General features: G+C 47.2%; 7 protein-coding genes across 7 annotated transcripts; 3 read left to right on the forward strand and 4 right to left on the reverse strand.

The window, feature by feature from the left end:
- Positions 1–149: 149 nt before the first annotated feature.
- Positions 150–1,460, forward strand: ANOM_007026 (putative dihydrolipoamide acetyltransferase component of pyruvate dehydrogenase; the record flags this gene model as incomplete). Its single annotated transcript, XM_015552282.1, has 4 exons — positions 150–593; positions 651–1,034; positions 1,108–1,290; positions 1,344–1,460. 4 exons carry the CDS (start codon positions 150–152, stop codon positions 1,458–1,460), a joined length of 1,128 nt encoding a protein of 375 aa, XP_015406059.1.
- A 2,381-nt stretch (positions 1,461–3,841) lies between these two features.
- Positions 3,842–4,715, forward strand: ANOM_007027 (uncharacterized protein; the record flags this gene model as incomplete). Its single annotated transcript, XM_015552283.1, has 2 exons — positions 3,842–3,886; positions 3,945–4,715. The coding sequence occupies 2 exons, from the start codon at positions 3,842–3,844 to the stop codon at positions 4,713–4,715; spliced, it is 816 nt and encodes a 271-aa protein (XP_015406065.1).
- A 298-nt stretch (positions 4,716–5,013) lies between these two features.
- ANOM_007028 (uncharacterized protein) lies at positions 5,014–9,086 on the reverse strand (the record flags this gene model as incomplete). The annotated part of the gene is made up of 6 exons (XM_015552284.1): positions 5,014–6,000; positions 6,056–7,082; positions 7,133–7,218; positions 7,274–7,378; positions 7,435–7,573; positions 7,945–9,086. The coding sequence occupies 6 exons, from the start codon at positions 9,084–9,086 to the stop codon at positions 5,014–5,016; spliced, it is 3,486 nt and encodes a 1,161-aa protein (XP_015406055.1).
- An 891-nt stretch (positions 9,087–9,977) lies between these two features.
- ANOM_007029 (putative CUE domain protein) lies at positions 9,978–11,381 on the forward strand (the record flags this gene model as incomplete). Its single annotated transcript, XM_015552285.1, has 1 exon — positions 9,978–11,381. The coding sequence occupies one exon, from the start codon at positions 9,978–9,980 to the stop codon at positions 11,379–11,381; it is 1,404 nt and encodes a 467-aa protein (XP_015406056.1).
- Positions 11,382–12,412: 1,031 nt separating this feature from the next.
- Positions 12,413–13,664, reverse strand: ANOM_007030 (putative ubiquitin-conjugating enzyme; the record flags this gene model as incomplete). Its single annotated transcript, XM_015552286.1, has 4 exons — positions 12,413–12,519; positions 12,601–13,355; positions 13,439–13,533; positions 13,603–13,664. The coding sequence occupies 4 exons, from the start codon at positions 13,662–13,664 to the stop codon at positions 12,436–12,438; spliced, it is 996 nt and encodes a 331-aa protein (XP_015406074.1). The 3' UTR covers positions 12,413–12,435.
- Positions 13,665–14,165: 501 nt separating this feature from the next.
- Positions 14,166–15,110, reverse strand: ANOM_007031 (uncharacterized protein; the record flags this gene model as incomplete). Its single annotated transcript, XM_015552287.1, has 1 exon — positions 14,166–15,110. The coding sequence occupies one exon, from the start codon at positions 15,108–15,110 to the stop codon at positions 14,166–14,168; it is 945 nt and encodes a 314-aa protein (XP_015406073.1).
- Positions 15,111–15,626: 516 nt separating this feature from the next.
- ANOM_007032 (uncharacterized protein) lies at positions 15,627–17,500 on the reverse strand (the record flags this gene model as incomplete). The annotated part of the gene is made up of 3 exons (XM_015552288.1): positions 15,627–16,001; positions 16,382–16,968; positions 17,047–17,500. The coding sequence occupies 3 exons, from the start codon at positions 17,498–17,500 to the stop codon at positions 15,627–15,629; spliced, it is 1,416 nt and encodes a 471-aa protein (XP_015406072.1).
- Between the last annotated feature and the right edge of the window lie 527 nt (positions 17,501–18,027).

Raw genomic sequence — 18,027 nt, forward strand, 5'->3', positions numbered from 1 at the left:
CCAACATAGTATCTAGACGATGTACGCATCCATCAACTGTCAGGCCAATTGTATTCGGTCATAAAAAGAATTGGCAATATCCATGTCTACGCCAGTTCAGCGCATCCGCCTTTTATACAGCCGAAACCAAGATCATCTGCGTCCCCTCCATGGCCGAATCCATCTCCGAGGGTGTCCTGTCGACCTTCAACAGACAAGTCGGCGACTACGTTGAACAAGACGAAGAAATCGCCTCAATCGAAACTGACAAGATAGATGTCGCCTTAAATGCTACACATAGCGGAACGATCACAAAGTTACTTGTCAGCGAGGGCGACATCGTCACGGTGGGACAAGCTGTTATTGAGATTGGCCTCGAAAAGCGCGATACAACCTCACAATCACCACCACAATCGCAAGCGGAACGAACTTCTGAGCCTCCTCAGGAAGCCACTCAAAAACAACAAACACCTACTAGGGAAACAAGACCATCCCAAGAGCCAATGAAAGAAACGGCCTCTACACCCACTCCTACCTCAATAGCCACTCCACTGCCCGTACCACACAGCCAAGGTCCGGTATCAACCTTCCAAGGGAGTTGTTCAGAGACGAAAGTTAGCTTACTCATCCATTGTATGCATCCACCAGATAGCTGATTATCGAACCACCAGGTCAAAATGTCTCGTATGCGCCTGCGCACGGCAGAGCGTCTGAAAGAATCGCAGAACACAACTGCGTTCCTGACGACGTTCAACGAAGTCGACATGAGCAAGGTTATAGAGTTCCGCTCGCAGAATAAGGAGGGCGTGCTTCAGAAACACGGTGTCAAGCTGGGTTTCATGGGCCCTGTGGCGCGGGCCTCCGCGCTGGCTCTTCGGGAGATTCCGGCTATCAATGCGTCCATTGAGAATGACGACACGATTGTCTTCCGCGACTACATCGACCTTAGCGTTGCCGTTGCGACGCCCAGAGGCTTGGTAACACCAGTGCTACGTAACATGGAAAGCCGGAGCATCGTGGAAATCGAACAGGGTATCGCGGAGCTGGGTAAAATGGTGAATCGCTCAGAGTTGCTACTAGCACTTGTCTACAATCAGAACATATTCACTGACATCCACGATTCTTAAGGCTCGCGATGGCAGACTGACCATGGATGATCTGATTGGTGGGACCTTTACGATCAGCAATAGCGGAATCTGGGGTTCGTTGTTTGGTACACCCATTATCAATATCCCGCAGACGGCTGTGCTTGGGATCTACGGAATCCAGCAGAGACCTGTAGTTATTGATGAACAGGTAGAAATTCGTCCGGTAAGCCCTTGCTCTCTGCTCTGCGTAAGATTGGATTATTCTGACTCTACCAGATGATGTATACTGCGTTGACTTATGATCATCGGCTAGTCGACGGCCGTGAAGCAGTAACGTTCTTGACGCTGGTCAAGAAGTATCTTGAGGACCCGGCTAGTATGCTTATAGCGTGAATTGTATGGCTACAAGTATATTTATGTTTTAAGATCATCGAAGCAGTGTTAGTCAATATCTCACTTTAGAGAAGTAGAGTATATATGTACAGAGAACTTGCTCATATCCTGGGAAGCCCCTAACTAGTAGCGAAGAAACAACACAACTAGAGTAGAGTAGAAGAAATAGAAAGATGGCCACAGATATGCCATTACATCACTGTGTAATTAATCCATACAACCGTGCATCCTCTCAACCAGAATATGGGAAACAGAGGTCCCCGGCTTCTAGATCATTCATAGATAGAGTCGCAATCTCCGACCCCCATGTATACATACCCACGCCCATTATATCATGATGTACAAACATAAGTGAGTTTGTTCTTGTGCAATTGGGCCTGCGTTAGTTAGCTTAAACAGCCATGCTTAATAAGCGGTCAGGTATCCATTAACGTATTCGGAAAACGAGCGTTCCACGTAACCGAGCGTTCCACCCCTCCCGATTTTCACGCATCTCATATTTTGAATCTATTCAAAACACCGAAAAATCTGCATTTCTATAGAAAATTTAAATAGCCTGGCGATTAGGACATTGAGTAATTTTATGCCCTAGTATATTACATCCAGAGCACCTTGGTGGAGCGCGTATACGCTGACTTTCTACTACAGGTGCTATATCTACCGGGGTAGTAGATATAGCTTTATTAGTAGAATTCCTGCTCTGTATAAGCTCCTGAGCTTCCTGAATTGAAGCGCCTGCTTCTATAGTAATCTGTCTAGTAGAGCGCTTTTTCTTTTTAAGCATTCTTGTATTCGCAGCGCGTAGTTCCCTAGCTTCCTGCTTTGCAATAGTAGCTTCATTTAAAGCTCGTTCATAGCCTTTAAAAAGCTGTTTTATCACCATCTTAGTAGGCGAGTCAGGGCTCCTTGTACGAGCTCTAAGTAGCTTCTTCAGCGTAGTCTCCTGCTTTTGTAGTTGCTTTAAATTGTGAGGCGTTTTAGGCACTGAATCAGTAGATCTACTACTAGGTCTACTGCCTGGGGGTGTTACTTCTAGCTGAATATTCAGCTGAGATAGTACACGCTCAGGACTAAAAGGAATAAGACCAGTAGCTGAGAAACCGCTGCAGATATTACCAGTAGTATATATCTGAGCTCTCGCCTGAGGAAAGGCTTCAAGAAAGTCAAGTTTATCGATATAGTTGAAGCCTAATCTTATCTTTTTCTCAACCAGCTGTCCGTACGCGCGTTTTAGGGGGCCAAAGCAGCCTACATCAAGCGGCTGAAGTAGGTGAGATGAGTGCGCAGGCATACAGAGCGGTATAATATCGTTTTGACTGCATATATCGTCGAACTGAGGTGTCAAATGACTGCCGTGGCCATCGAGTATCAAAAGCCGATATCGACCAACTGTACGGCTAGTAAGAGGTATAAATAGCTGCTGCAGCCAACGTAGACCTATCTCATCGGTAGTCCAGCCATTTGCACTCATTTCTATACGCCAGTCGGGTGGTAGACCCATCTCATACCAGCCCTCAACATGAACCTTGCCTTTAAAAATAATACAAGGTGGAAGGGCACCCCTAGAGCTAATACACTCAATAGAAGTGACCCATTCCCGGTTCCCTGGCTGCAGAAGAAAAGGCCTACCAGCTAACCCAGCTCGAGTAACTACTTTAGCAGTAGATATCAAGCCCATTGCAAAGCCAGTTTCATCGAAATTGTAGATATCGTCCGATTGAATACCATACTGCATTATAGTGATTTGTACGCGCTCAAACCACTCATTTAGAAGCTTTGGATCCTCGCATTTAGCGCGCTGATAGTTGTAGCGGCGAGAGAAACGGGATTTCAGCTCATCTCTGCGCTGAACTAGATTATATACCCATTTCTCACTGACAGTAGTAGGAGAAGTATCTCCACGCTTAGCGAGCAGAATATTGGCCATTTCTCGTACATGTAAGGGCCGAGGGGGCGCTCCACGTTGATCTAATGATAGAATCCAGCGTACTAATGAATCCTCTTCATTTTGAGTCAATTTATGGCCATTGGCGCGTATTTCAGCGCGTGATGATATACCATTCAGTCGACGATGTAAGATAGTATGAGAGATATTAAAAACACGTGCAGCTTCACGAATCGAGCTGATTTCTTGCTTTTTAATAGCAGAGATTGCAAGTAGAACCCTGCCTTCCTTTTCAACTAATTCTTTTGAATTTTTAAGCGCTTTTGGTGGCATGGTTGGTGGTTGAATTAGGTAGACTTTTTTACCACGGTCAAAACGCGTGGGGTGGAACGCTCGGTTACGTGGAACGCTCGTTTTCCGAATACGTTAACTAGACTAAAGCCCAAGATTGATGCTCCTGACATCGTCATCTTTATGGCCTGCCTTCCGGCTCGAAATGTCGAACCCGCCTGGCCAGTCAGCCACAGCAGTACCCGATAATGTGAGACAAACCCAGAATCTACGTGCTTTTTAACTGGGCTTTTTACTAAGAAGTTTAGGAGGAAATACTGTCGCTAGATCTTGAAGATGACTTTCTGTATCGTATAAGAAGGAATTCACGGATCGTATATGTTTCCATCCTTGATGGAGATATCCTCCCACCTGATTACAGGACAGATAGCTACCGGGTCCTTTCGAAGCTGCGAAAAATACCGAGGTGGGAGGAGGAATGGAATACGCTTACTGTTCGAAGAAGTTCCCAGGGTGTTGAGAGCAGTCCAAACGAATTTCCGCCCCACGGACTAGATCTCAGACAGATTGATATCCTGGACGCTATCTTTGTCGATCTTTTAGACTTGACAACAGTTTCTCGGATCAGCGATCGTATCTCGTGTGTAAGGCATGGTGGGGAGTCGTGGATACTCAAGATTGCACGATTTAAACATGAGATTCCGGTCTTGCAGCGGGAAGTTTCAGTATATTCTAGTCTGACATTGTCTGGCTTCCCACATGCACCGAAATTTATTGGCTTTGTCTACGAGGAAACAAAGGCTCGCGTAGTTGGCTTTTTGATAGAGCCAATTACGGGGAAACCCCCAGGTGTTCAGAATCTCAGAGATTGCACGGAAACTGTTCGTCTCTTGCATGCATTTGGAATCGTTCACGGGGACCTTAATAAGTACAACTTCTTGATAACAGAGCATGGTGCCAAGGTTTTTGATTTTGAAAACTCCGTTGTTCAAGGAAATGTGGACCCAGAAACAGCTGAGAATGAGATAGAAACCCTTGCAGTCAAATTGGAAGATGAATCCGGCGTCGGCAAGCGTTGAGTTCCTGGTTTGGTTACTCATAATGCGCTTTCATGAGTAAGAGGGACTTACTAAAAAGATGATATGTGTCGAGAAACTTCAGTATCCTTTATGTTCAAGCTGTCTGGTGTGCTAGAAGACGCAATCTTACAAGCATAATATCCGAGGATATTTTTGGGATGCCTTCGAATGCAGTGAAAGGAATCTTCCAATCGAGATAGGTGCCTAACATGTCTTCGGTTAGCTCGTCGAAAGAGGCCAAAGAAGATGTCTTTAAGTATGCCGTACCAATGTATATACACATCGGATCTTGAGCGATTTACGAAAGGTTGAAAAGCTCCCACATGAGGCCATCAAAATCTGGTACACCAGTCAATCCAAAAGACTCCTCGAATGCGGGGTCTCCAAGCAGTTGTAATGAGTCCGATTGATCAAGTGTAGCTTCCGGAAACCCTACGTTGAAATCACCAAAGCCGGTTGGGTTTGTATCCAAGTCTATGAGCTCCTGTTGCTGGTTTGTTGCGTCTTGTCCCAAAGGCAATTGGGAAGAGATACTAGAACTTTGTTGCATATGATTCGTAGCTCGTACTCTTGAACGAAGCCGATGAGTAGGCGCTGACTCCACTGAACCTTGACTCTTCAAAAGTCGCCTCATAGTCACACCTGAGATGTCATCAATGCAGTCCCTAGCTCTCTGGGCTTCAAGCCAATATTCGCCGATACTGCTCAGGATATTGAGGGCGGTGGTTATATTTTTTGAGAGCTCATCTATTTGTATGTTTGTAGAAATATCCGGCAGCTTCCAAATGCTGTGAAGCACCACAAGTGTGCCCAGAAAAATTGAATGAACAACCAGCCGGCTGTACTGCAGGGAGTCATGCTTATACAGCTCCCTGAAGCTCTCCAAGAGCTCCATCGCGTGTCTAAAACATAAGATGGAAGAATCTTCGGATGGATCTGGAATGGCAGGACTGGGACGCAAGACTAGTATCATCATCTCATGATATTTGATTTCGCAGAGCTTGGCGCTCATGTTGTTGATATTATCAGTATGTGGTGTCTCGGCCTTCCAGGTTTGCAGACGCTCTAGCATCTCCCTTTGCCAAACGAATATGTCTCGAATGGGTGGGTAGGCGTAGGCTGGTGGCTCTCGTGATATACTATGCATGACGTACTTGATTTCTGAGTTTAGTCTGGCGGCTTTGAATAAGTGTATGCCAAAGGACATATGAGAAGGTGGCTGTTCAGGGGATCTTTCTTGGGCATCAGGCCCCATCAGCTCAAGGTCCGAGATGTCCATAGGAAGCTGGAACCATTAGTCCCATACGCACAAGTAGTCTAAGTATAAGCGAAGTACTCACACGCAGATCGCACGCTTCATCCCGGATACCCACCGGTCGCCCCATCATGGTCCCTATCGTCCGGTCAAACGTATACACCACCCAGAAAACCCGGGTTCTCATTTCCTGCTCCAATAGAGAGATTTTCAGAGATGGTGTGTTTCGTATGTCCCGCTGTAGCCCTAGATCGATAAGAGAAGCCAGGCACTGGTAATTCAGGTTCCATATATTGATTCCGCAAGATGGGTTGTGGAATCCATACACCATGAGCAATAGCAATGACTGCAATCCGCCCAAGGTTCCATCAGGAGACATCTTACTAAAATGCTGCATTGCTGTCGCATAATATCCTTCAGCAGGCAGACGCACTTTTGACCTCCGTGAGAGATCAGTGGCAGCAATAGCCATAACCATGTACACCTGACAGGCCACTACTGGGCTGACCTCTTCTGACGAGTACATTTGATCTATATAGATCATGTGCGACGGCTGATGCAAAAAGGGATACATGACGTGAATGCTTTCAAAGTATTTAGCTGATAATTCGACAGCAGTTTCCCGTCGCGGGGGCAAAGAAGCGGGTGTATGAAGAATCTCTGCCGCGAGAGCGGTCGACTCTCCTGATAATGAACCCATAGAATCATTGGCAGCGTTACGTCGCTTCTGATGCCGACCGGCACTAGAGAATACGAGGTTTGCAAAGAAATATCCGCTTGAAGGTCCAATATAGCGGGGTTCGCCTCCGGGTGAGAGCGAGACAAGTCCTATCTCATGGGCTTGTCGAGACTCCATCCGAGAAAGAGAGCGCAATGGATGATGTGTCCCACTTTGATATTTCTGCCTGCTTTGCCCTGAGCCCTGTTCCTCGCTTGGGGCAAGCTCTCTCTGAGGGCTAAGGATAGTCGTTTCCTCGTGGTCCTCTATCAGGATTGGCTCTTCCTCCTGGGCAAGGTTGTCTCTGGACTGTTCATCCAAGTCTGCGTTTGGACAATTTTCTTTTACTAGTGATTCCAGCCATTGTATTCGTTTCTCCATGCTCGCGATATACCTATCCAAGGTTAGAGTTTCTACTTATCTAGGGGAAGGCTAAGCACTAACGAGCGCTGAACAAGTTGCTTGCCATCATTGATACAAGGAGTTTTAGCCTTCTGACATGACCCACAGCGAGGAGTCTGCCCATCGCACTGTATAAGCTAGCGTCAGCTGCAGAAGCTCACAAGTTATAGAGTAGAAACATACGCGGATCTTCCGTCGTTGACAGCGGCGGCAGGCGGCGCGGTTCCGATTCCTCCTCGGCGAGTCCATGGCAGCGAGGATATTAAGATATGTATAGTAGTGAGTATACTTTAATCAGCATAACAAACTGAAATTCATCGATAGAGGTTAATTGTGCAACGGACTCCAGCCAATGATCGGAGGGGAGTTGAAAGAATAAGGATCGATCGACTCTTCGAAGTCGTGAAAATATAAACGGAGTTCTTCCGCTGGGACGATGCGGATCTCTTCCGAACGTTCCCGGCTAGCCCTAAGACACTGGGTCTACATGAAAACATGATATGATTCCGATGTAGATAATAATTATGACAATCACTAATCAGACTACCTTAAAACGTAGCACTTTTTCCTTCTTCCTTTTTCTTTTTATTTCAGGAGTACTTTGACTCAAACACAAGCTCAAAGTCGACTTTCACGGTTCCCAAGTTGAGATGACTACTATTGCTTCTCTTCCGCCGCCCATGGATTGTCAGTAGAAGAATGGTAATATATGCTCATGTAGACTCCGATATTCTCCGTAAATGTAAAAGAAACCCAGGATGTCAGACGATCCGTCTGACCAAGATCATATCCGGGGCTATCCAGTGTGAGTTCGATTAGACTCCCGTCAACTATATGTACAACGAAAGACTTACAAGTAAGACTGAATAGCATCCAAATATGATGTGCCCATATCAACCATTCCGATTTCCTCCATGAAATGTGTAATCCCGGTAGCTATCTTTAGGTCATTCTCACCATGCACAGGCAAGTAGATCTTGGTCAACGGCGATGGATCTCCGCCTCGCATCTCGTAATTCCACATCAACGGAGTAGTCTTGGAGGTGTTGCTTCGATCATCATGTTCTACTTTGATCTCAAGCTCTCCATCAGGGATCTGAATATGGTCAAATAGTTTCAAGAGATACCGCAGCCCCTTGTCCACAGATGGGCTCTGCAGCTGAGAGCCCAGGGACCAGACTTCTTCAAGTTTCGCCCGCGTCATACTAGCTGAGCACGTATAGATTTTGAGGCGACATTTTGACGGCTCGATGCAGTCCCACGAGAAGAAAGTGTACGGGTTATACGAGTTAGACTCTTGCAAGTAACGGTCCACCATTGAAAACACCTCAGAGCAGTCTACCTCTCTCTGTAGGTCTTTAACGGTGTTGGCCAATAATTCCCGTGAGGAATATCCAGATATTTTGCATTTCAACCCCGGAAAGGCATAAGCTTTTACCGATATAGGGCCATCTCTCACAAGGTCGAAACCGAACAGCGTTTGCGTTCTCACATATGTGTCATCGATCTTGCTCTCTTGTAGCAGGGCTTTTTCGGTCGCATCAATATGTATGTTTTGAGAGACTGTATCCCACGATCGCGAGTCGAACCCTTTGATATTCAGTTCCGACAGTGTCGAGAGAAACTCCTTTGCTATATCTCGATCGTAGGCAACGGTCTCGGTACCTCGCGCTCCGCTGAGGGGCTCAAAAGCTATGCGAACAGTTGGTTGCTTTCTATGCTGCTGGTAGTTGACACTGAACTCCACAGGAAGACCACTTCGGGTGAGAGTACTTCGAACAACTTGTGGATAGGGCCCTAGGAAAGGGGCGACCACACGGGCGTAGAACTCAAGATACTGGTGTTGCTGCTCGATGCTATAATCTGACGATATCATAAGCTTGGCTAGGATTGGGCCAGTTTTGTACCACCATTGCTTCCAACTCTTGTTCGGAAATTCGAGTGTTTCAGATAAAGCCTCGAACACAGTAGAATTCAGCGAGCAATGGATGTGCATCGTGGTCGGGGAGGCGAGTTCTGGGATGAGAATTCAAGGCTTCAAGTGGAAAATTCTGTGGGATCGGTGAAAGCTGGGGCTTATCATGCCACCGTGCAAGATAAATGAGTCTATCTTGTAGTTAGTCCAAAGCTTAGGCAATTAGCTAGTGAGCAAACAAGCAAGGTTATAATTTAGACTGCTTCGTAATTCTGCAGTTTAATGTAGCATGGACCACGTCAATGCATACAGACAATTGTCCAGCAAACAATATTTTGGTTGTTGCCTTAGTAATAACGACACAATTCCAGACATGTATACGGAGCATGAGCTTGGATCCTTGCAGAGCTTTCAATCAATATTCAAGTGTGCTATTGGATTGGATGTAGCATCTCTCTGACCCTAACCAAGACCAAGACCAACTTTCTATGGCTTGGTTCGCATATATGCTTCTCCTGGTTTAATAAATGAGGAGTCGGTGTGAAGTTCGACCACATCTAACGCGCAATGAAGCACAAATGATGCTCCCTTCGACAGCCACCCTATAATCACCAAGTAAGATTGTAGGTGGTCAGACGGACTTCGGGGGTAATTTGACGCCGATGAACGAATCGGTACTTGGTTCTAGTATATAGCTCTGTGATACCCTGTGCGAGGATATTTCGGTGAGCATGTTTTAGCTGCATCGGATGAAAGAGAGGGGTGTATACTAGTAGTACATAGCTCCTATACAGGTGGTTTACTTCCACATTGTATGCTTCGCAGTACCTGATTGGCCACTTCCAGGGCAATCACGTGGCTCTGGAAGAGTCACTGACATCTTAAACTTGAATCTTTCAATCCGATCTCTCATCACAACCCCATAGACTTATATTACCTCATGGCTCCAAATTGGAGTCTCAAGTCCTATCTATGGACCGTTTCATAACCCGGAAGAGGCCACGGCCAAGCTCACCAGTCCTGCAGGCGGCATCATCATCAGAATCGCCACTCCCGGATGAGGACTCAACAGATGTAAAGCTAGCACTACTCGTGTCACTTTTCCCAGAGATTGCACAGGAGACGCTTCTGGACGTTCTCGTATCGTGTAACGGATCAGTGGAAGCCGCGGCATCTACGATCCCAGGACAAGCCCCTCCCACCAAGAAGCGGGTGGTACCGGGTACACCGTCTGTACAGACGTCTTTGACGTCTCTTGTCCTCCAGCCAGACGCAGGGCAAGATTCGCCCATCAAACGAAAATCACTGACTAAGAAGGGGAAAACCTTGCACTTATACTCCCCGGAGGATGTCGCGGCCTACACGCCATGTACAATTATCCACAATTTCCTTCCAGCAGAGCAGGCGAATGCACTCCTCATAGAACTTCTGGAGGAGTCCAAGTATTTCTCTAGATATAAGTTCCAGCTGTTCGATCGAACAGTTGAGAGTCCTCATTCGGCTAGTGTATATGTTTCTACGCCGGAGGAGTACCGCCAGCACACGTCAGAATACACATACGGCGGGACCTACCGGTCAAATGTGCGTCAGATCACACCGCATATGCAAGCTGTTTCCGCCAAAGTGCAGCACACTGTGAACAATGAAGTACATCACCGCATTAAATCCTTCTACCCCGACGGAGAAAAGCTCAAATACCAGTCTCCTAAAGAATGGATGCCAAATGCCGCATTCGTCAATTGCTACGATGGTCCCTCAGAGAGCGTGGGGTATCACTCGGACGAACTCACTTACCTTGGTCCACGGGCTATCATCGGTAGTCTGAGTTTAGGCGTAGAACGAGAATTCCGCGTTCGAAGGATTGTACCCAGCAATGATGACGATGAGAGCTCTCAAAGCGAGAAAGACACGCCTACACCACAATCTGAGCCGAAGCAGTCACGAGTGGCATCTGACGTTCGCGCCGATGCTCAAGGTCAAATCTCCATTCATCTCCCCCATAACTCTCTGCTAGTTATGCATGCCGAGATGCAAGAAGAGTGGAAACACGCCATTGCGCCTGCCCAGACGGTTTCACCACACCCACTGTCCGGAAACCGCCGCATCAATATCACGTATCGCTGGTACCGCGACTCCCTTCATCCACGGAACACCCCTCGTTGTCGGTGTGGTATGCATGCCATTCTGCGCTGTGCTCAGCGCAAGCGGGAAACTAGAGGTAGGTATATGTGGATGTGCTATGGAGGCTTTGCCCCTGGCAAAAAAAGCTGTGGTTTCTTCCAGTGGGCTGAGTTCGATGACGACGGGGAACCAGTCTGGAATAAGAAACAGTCTGAAGACAATGCGCCTATCTTGAGAAATTTTGTAGATGAATAATGTTTTGTTAGCATAGTGGTCGGGATAATCAATTCTTATTATTAGTCAGACGAATCTCTGCCATGTAAGACTAAGAAAAAGGAAAGGGCTTTTTAAGCCTGTATCACACTTCCAAAGTTGAACAAAAGCTAAAGAACCCCAAATTTCATCCTCGATTATAAGCCACTAAGTATAGAATTAGGGTACGTGTGAAGCATAGGTATTTCACCCATCTTGCAAGTGACGAAATAATCACCATCTCTCAGCCACAGTTGACTCGGCCAGCAGCAATTAATACTTCCAACAGCAGTCTACAATCTCAATTGGTTGCCATTTGGTCGTAATCGAGTATTCACCTGATCAACGGTTCAAATTTCGAGCCAACGGATCGTATGCAAGAGCCTCGTGGATAGGGATAACGACGTTGTCCAGGTACATTGTAATGCCTGGCAAAATCAACTAATCTTTCGGAGTGCTTGTCGTTATTTCTTCAGCTGCCTCCCGTTGCAAGAGATAACAACTCATCCCCTCCTTCAAACCATCTCCTTCTCTTGGTCTGGTTCCTGTTTCGCACAGGGCGCCGGTGGAGAGATTGTTATATCGGGGACATCAGAACTGGCACGAACAGAGGCTCTCTCCTTCTGTCTCTCCTGGGGATTGATGCAGAAGAGGTAGTGAGTGTGAGGCCGACCACTGCAGGCCCCCGAAAGAGCTAGAGCCATGATGAAGATGACACCGATAAGGAATATTGGAATAGAAATCAGTCCAATGACAAAAAAGGTGTCGTATTGATTAGCCATGCTTGTAGGTCTATTTACTCTGATAGATGCGGCGGGTATTCGGTATGCAAAGAGTTATGAGGATGTTTTCTGTAGGCAATGGATAGATGATGAAGAGAAGCCTTCCGCCCTGTTGCAAGAAATCGTAGATATACATAGATCAGCTGATTTGGGAAAGAGCGTACCTATGGGTGGTGTAGGCAAATAAGGAAACAAGTAGGCCAGAGTTTGTACAGATATTTATTTCTTTCCTGTATACATGAACAATGAATTGGGTATAAATCGCAGGGATCGAACTAATGGTGCGCTTCTTCAACCCGTGGGTTTATCATCTCTTTAACTGAGGTCAGCATGGCGTCGTCCAACCGAGAAAAACGAATCTGCAAGCTGCGGTCAGCGATGGCCACAATGGGCTGCCTTGTAATATCCAGCATGAATCACTGAGGGAAGACTGTTCTTACCGAATCCTCAGCTCCTCCGCTTCGTGTCGCATTGCCAAACAATGTTGCTTCTGAATGACTCGCCTCGACCTCATCTTGGACTCGCTTGGCCCAAATCCCATCCCAATGCCAATCACCAGGAAGCCGCGCCTGCGGGATTCCTCTTTTGGTGCCAGTTGTAAAGGTCGAGTTGCTGCTATCTTTTCTGTGAGCCTTCCATGCATGCCAGGCGCTTGGATTTCCAGCAGCTTCGAGTGGCAACGAGTCGAGAACTGTTTCGTCATCGAATGTAGAGCGAATATAATCTAGTAGAGCAGTAACCGGGACACTCTCCCTTGTCTGGACGGGTTTCTCTGCTGGAGTTGATGTAGCACTCTCCTCTCGCTCATTGTCTGCTTGATTCTTCGACGGAGATGTAGGTCTAGAGGCGTCGTTTGGGTTCTCAGCCGAGTATTTGCCAGCTGCATCACCACCGGTATTGAAGCCATTAATACTCACGGCTCTCGAAGAGTCCGCTGAATTGATCACATTTCGTTTACCTCGACCAAACCAGTGGGGAAATCCATGTCGGAGACTGAATCCGCCGGGCGGTAATCGCTCCTCGTCTGAAGCACTGACAGGATCTTCGCTCGAAGCGTTTGTACTAAAGGTATATGTGGTAAGGGGAACGATCAATGGGTGGAATACATCGGTAGAGAAGGTCACCAAAGGTGGGAGATCGGGATATGAAGGCGGAAATCGGATCTGGAAACGGAGGATAGCAGAAGCATATGGACCTAAGCATTGCCGGAGAAATTTGATTAGCTCTGGGTGATACCCAAGTAGTCTGCTTATCCCAATCAAAGTGAAAACATCGTACCAGAACGAACGAATAAAACCCCCGTCCAGAGAGTAGGATCATTCGGAGCAGGGCTCACATAGAGTCCTGGAGGGGCCGCATGAGTTAAGCTCGCACTAGTACAGTTGGAATTTGTCAATTTGGCTTCCTTCCGCAAAAACACTAATAGAGTAAGTGAAGCTTACAATTCCAGGGAAAGTTGATGTTTACGCAGAGCGGGGATTTTAGGCAATCTGGAGGTGGACATATTGCTGTATGAGACTCCGTGATGCTGCTCCTGAGTTACCGCTTAGGAACACACGACTGAGGTATATTTTCTGGCAGAATCATTTGAACACTCCGCGGGATGGCCCCTTGAATACTGTATCTTCGACACAGTCAGCATCTCCGATTGATCATATCATACAAAACGATTTATTTTTAACCCAAAAAATTTCACTGTAGTTCCTGGGATGTGCTTGTTATGTTACATACTTTACAGATCCAAAGAAGCTTTTTGGTGGAATCTATAGCATTGAAGTATCTAAGTAAAGAACCTCCTTTCCACGGTCGGAGTTCTTGAGCTTTGACTATGGCGGCTTCAGCAGACCGCCTTCCTGTTTAAATAGGGCGGTCAGGTCCTCAGCACCTTACAAACAAAGATGTTACGTCCGCTATCTCCGAACACCCACTATGTATTACTGTACCATTTCTTGAAGTCCTAGTCTCCATTGACTTCTGTGGACATTCTACCTTGATGAGGCTATTATCATACGCTCCTCTCAAGCCAATTCTCCACTGCCTTACGTCTGTCTGCCTCGTTGACTTCACCGCCATCCTCCCGATCGTCCGACATCTCATCCTCATCAGAGTCTCCAACATCAAACCAAGGATGCTTGTATACATGCCTTTCATTTGCTGGATACCCAGTTGATCTTAACCATCCAAATATTCCTCGTGTTGTACCAGCTGACAAGTCATCTGACAAGCAATCAATGGACCACTGACTTGGAGTTCTCTTGGGCACCGGATCAATCTGCGTGCTGTTGTCACCTGGCTGGTGGGCGTCAGCCCCACGGGCTTCCAACTCTTTGCCGTCTACGAGCTCCCAGTACCATGCCCAGTACTCCAGACAATGGCAATTGCACTGGACATGTTTTTGAACTTCAAGCTCGGCATTTTTAAGCAAATTTGCCCCGAAAGGCTTCCATGGCCACACAGGAAGTCTACCATGGAAACCACAGCCGATGATATGAAGTAGTCGGCATTCATCCTCGCGTCTGATTACTCTGCCATCACTTATCCCTGGGCTCTGTGTAATGAATGACTCTATCGTGTCCGTCGATGCCGCGGCGTGAAGCTCCACAGCTACACATCCAGCTTTTATAGGCTTTAAAGCCTTAAACTCATCCAGGAGCATAGCTCCGAGCCACAATGGTGCTAACTTCGGTAGTCGCCTTGCAAGAATCTTGAGACATTTTACTACGTTCCTTTCCTGTGTCGCTGGACCTATAACGGCGAATACAGCACTCATCCAGGCCGCGACCAAGTTACACTCGATGTCTGGGTTGAAGAATGTAGCGTGAAGTAGGGATCGGATGCCCCACGTATTACAGCTTAACATCATGTATCGAGGAAGAAAGTCGCAGTGCTCGTAGATATGGGTTGCTGGAGAGCAATGTAACTCAAGTGCGCATCCCGAAGTAGCACTCATTTTCGGAACAGGGAGTGATATTGATTTGGTCCAAACAAAAGGGATACAAAGTGCTGCGGACAAGGCAGCCGAGCATTGACCATATAAACGCTTGTAGCAGCAGAAACGGGCTAAATACTCCACAGCCCTATCTGAAGAAGGCGGTTGTCTTTTGGCGCTCGACGACTGTTTAGTTCTTAACACTGTGGCGCCTGATATCGCAACAGCCCAAGGTGAGACATAAGTTCTGCCGTTATAAACTGTCGTTATGCTCCATCCTTCATAGACTGACAGGATAACATTCCACCAGTGCACTTCATCGTCACTGGCATCATCTCCGATGTCTACTTCAATCCTGCTATGGGAAAGTGGGACCTCACATCGGGGATCCTCTTCCTCCAAGGCAATCATACACCGGTGCTCTGGAGATTTACTCAACAATTCAGACCATCGAGCACTCAGTATATAAGCTCAAGCAAGAAATAATACCGCGATGTAGTTACCCTCGTCATACTCCTCGAGGCCTTGAACGCCAGGTCATTCTGCGAATGGAGCCGAATCTGAGAGCTCTACATTCATCGCAGTTGGAGTCGCAAGTAGAAGCTTGGGGTGTATTTCTTTGGGCCCCAACTGACAATCCCCGTTGGAAGTCTTCCAAGTCGAATGACCATTGACATAAAGACCACCTGAGCTCTCGGTGCACTTGAACGGGGCTGGCTCGTTTTCGGAAATCAACCCATGTCCAAGGAATGATGGCGTTTGGCCGAGCATGCCTTTGAGATCAATACATTGGATTGGGAGAGAAGTAGAGCCTTCCAGGTCGACATAACTCGACCATAATGCATAACTTTCACGCAGCACACGATCAAACGTCTCCTTTTTAGGCTGAGCAGCATCGTCGTTATCGTCATCCTTAGTAAATTGAGGGTCATGGGCCGAACGAAATATGGAAATGTCGAATAATATAGCATTCGCAAAGACACCATCAATTAGCCAACATAGTCTTGGAACTCCCCTCTCCTCGATTGCCGCTCGCTTATTAAAAAGCACAAATATTTTATAGAAGCAAAGGACGTGGCAAATAAAACAATTGACTGTGGTTATTAACTCTAACGCAAGGGGTCTATTTGAATAGGCAACAATCAGGCAAACGCACCCGCCCTTCTAGCATCCCAGCCTGTCCCACCGATAGCCTCGGATACACGTTCTATTGAACATCTCAACATAACTTATACAGCGATAAAGAACCAACCTCAATTACTTGGCATGGGTTGCATTTGTGTCCCCCCCACCACACCGGGATTTGGCCGAATGAACCCTAAGATGGTCATGCCCTCGCCAATCCCCTCGTAAATTCCACCTGCAATACCCTCAACCCACCATGCAGCCAGACTTGACACCGCAACACCTACTTTCCCATCATGGAGACTGAGGACTGTTGTTCCCAGACTCAGGCTCCGTTTGCCCAAGCTATCGGCAGCATCCAAGCTCGCCGACACAACGCGCTCGGTAACCCGATGGGACCGTTCGAATTGGTATAATCGGTGCAGCACAATCTTGAGGTATGGCATCAGGAACTGAAGCAGGAGAAAGAAGTGAATGATACTAGAGGCCAGCAGCCGGTGGAGATAAGAGCGCTCTGCCGGGTGTCTTGCGTTCACGGGTTGGTTAACGAAGCCAGCTGCGGAAGGAGCAGCGAGAGAGTTGGAAACTTGGCCAGGAAGGCTTTTCCTGATTCTTGCAGTTTCTTCGTAAGTCAAATCGGCCGGTAGGGCCTGAAGAAGATAGCATAGTGCATCCATGTACAATGACCGTACCAGGTGGCTGTCATAATCGCGTCGCTGGGCCTCCACTCCTGCATGTTGGAGGAATTGAAACGCTATATGAACAAGTCAGAGGCGGTCTTATACTTTTCTACATCTACAGCATATGTCAGTGTGTTGGTATGGATGCATACCTGGGACGACATGATTCCAGCGCAGTCCAGTCTCCTCTTCATATTTGGACATCGCAAACCCCATAGGCTCTACACCCTTTTTCTCTTCGGAAGGTATGATATAACTAGTGTCCGAAGACTTCCCGCAAACCGAAGAGCCACACGAGTCCTGGCCGTTACTACTACTGCCCGCAGTAGTAGGGCGTTGCAGGTCCCCCAAGGCCAAACCGGCTTTTTGTCCGTACAATGTCAACTCCGGCTCCGAGAAAGATGGAGAGAAACTAGGACCATTGAGCTTGTGGCCTGTTCTTGCTGCGTTTATATTTGAGTCCGACTGCGCCGCGCGATGGAGCGAAGGATACAGACGGGGAATGTGTCGTCGAATGGCAGCCGGGAGGAAATCGGGAAGCCCCTGAGAGAGAATCATTGTGTCTCCCAGAGTTGCCTGCTCGTCCATTGTCTCTATTTTCTCCATGGTAGTCTTTGAGATAAGCGAAGGGCATCAGATGAGGGGCAGTTTAAGGTCGGGTCTCGGGTGACAGAAACGAAGCTTGGATCTGACGCAGCAGTGTCATAATATCGGGATCTATGAACACCAGAGAATCATGGATTCACGGTTCAGATGAGTTCCTTCGTCTTGAAAAGATCTTGTGAGCACTTTCCAGCCATGACGAGGGCGAAGTATGGTTCAAATGATGCTGTAGATGTTTAAACATCCGATTCATGCAGGGAAAAACCGTTGAGACGCGAAAAACCTCCGAGTTTCACATGTCAAAGTGGCGATCTAACGACTTTTGACCCACAGTTGAAGTCTTTCCGATAAGGAGACACTAAAGATAGATCCCAACTAAACAAGTCGGTCACTGACATCCAGAACCCTAGACAACAGACAGGCAAACAGTACTTCCTTCAATACTACCTACACATCACCTACTGACCGACAGCCAACAAGACATTGATAATTAGGGTGAAAATAGTAACCTACCCTGATATTTCTTAAGT

This window comes from Aspergillus nomiae, assembly GCF_001204775.2.
Source record: "Aspergillus nomiae NRRL 13137 chromosome Unknown contig00171, whole genome shotgun sequence".
Classification (NCBI taxonomy): Eukaryota; Fungi; Ascomycota; class Eurotiomycetes; order Eurotiales; family Aspergillaceae; genus Aspergillus; species Aspergillus nomiae.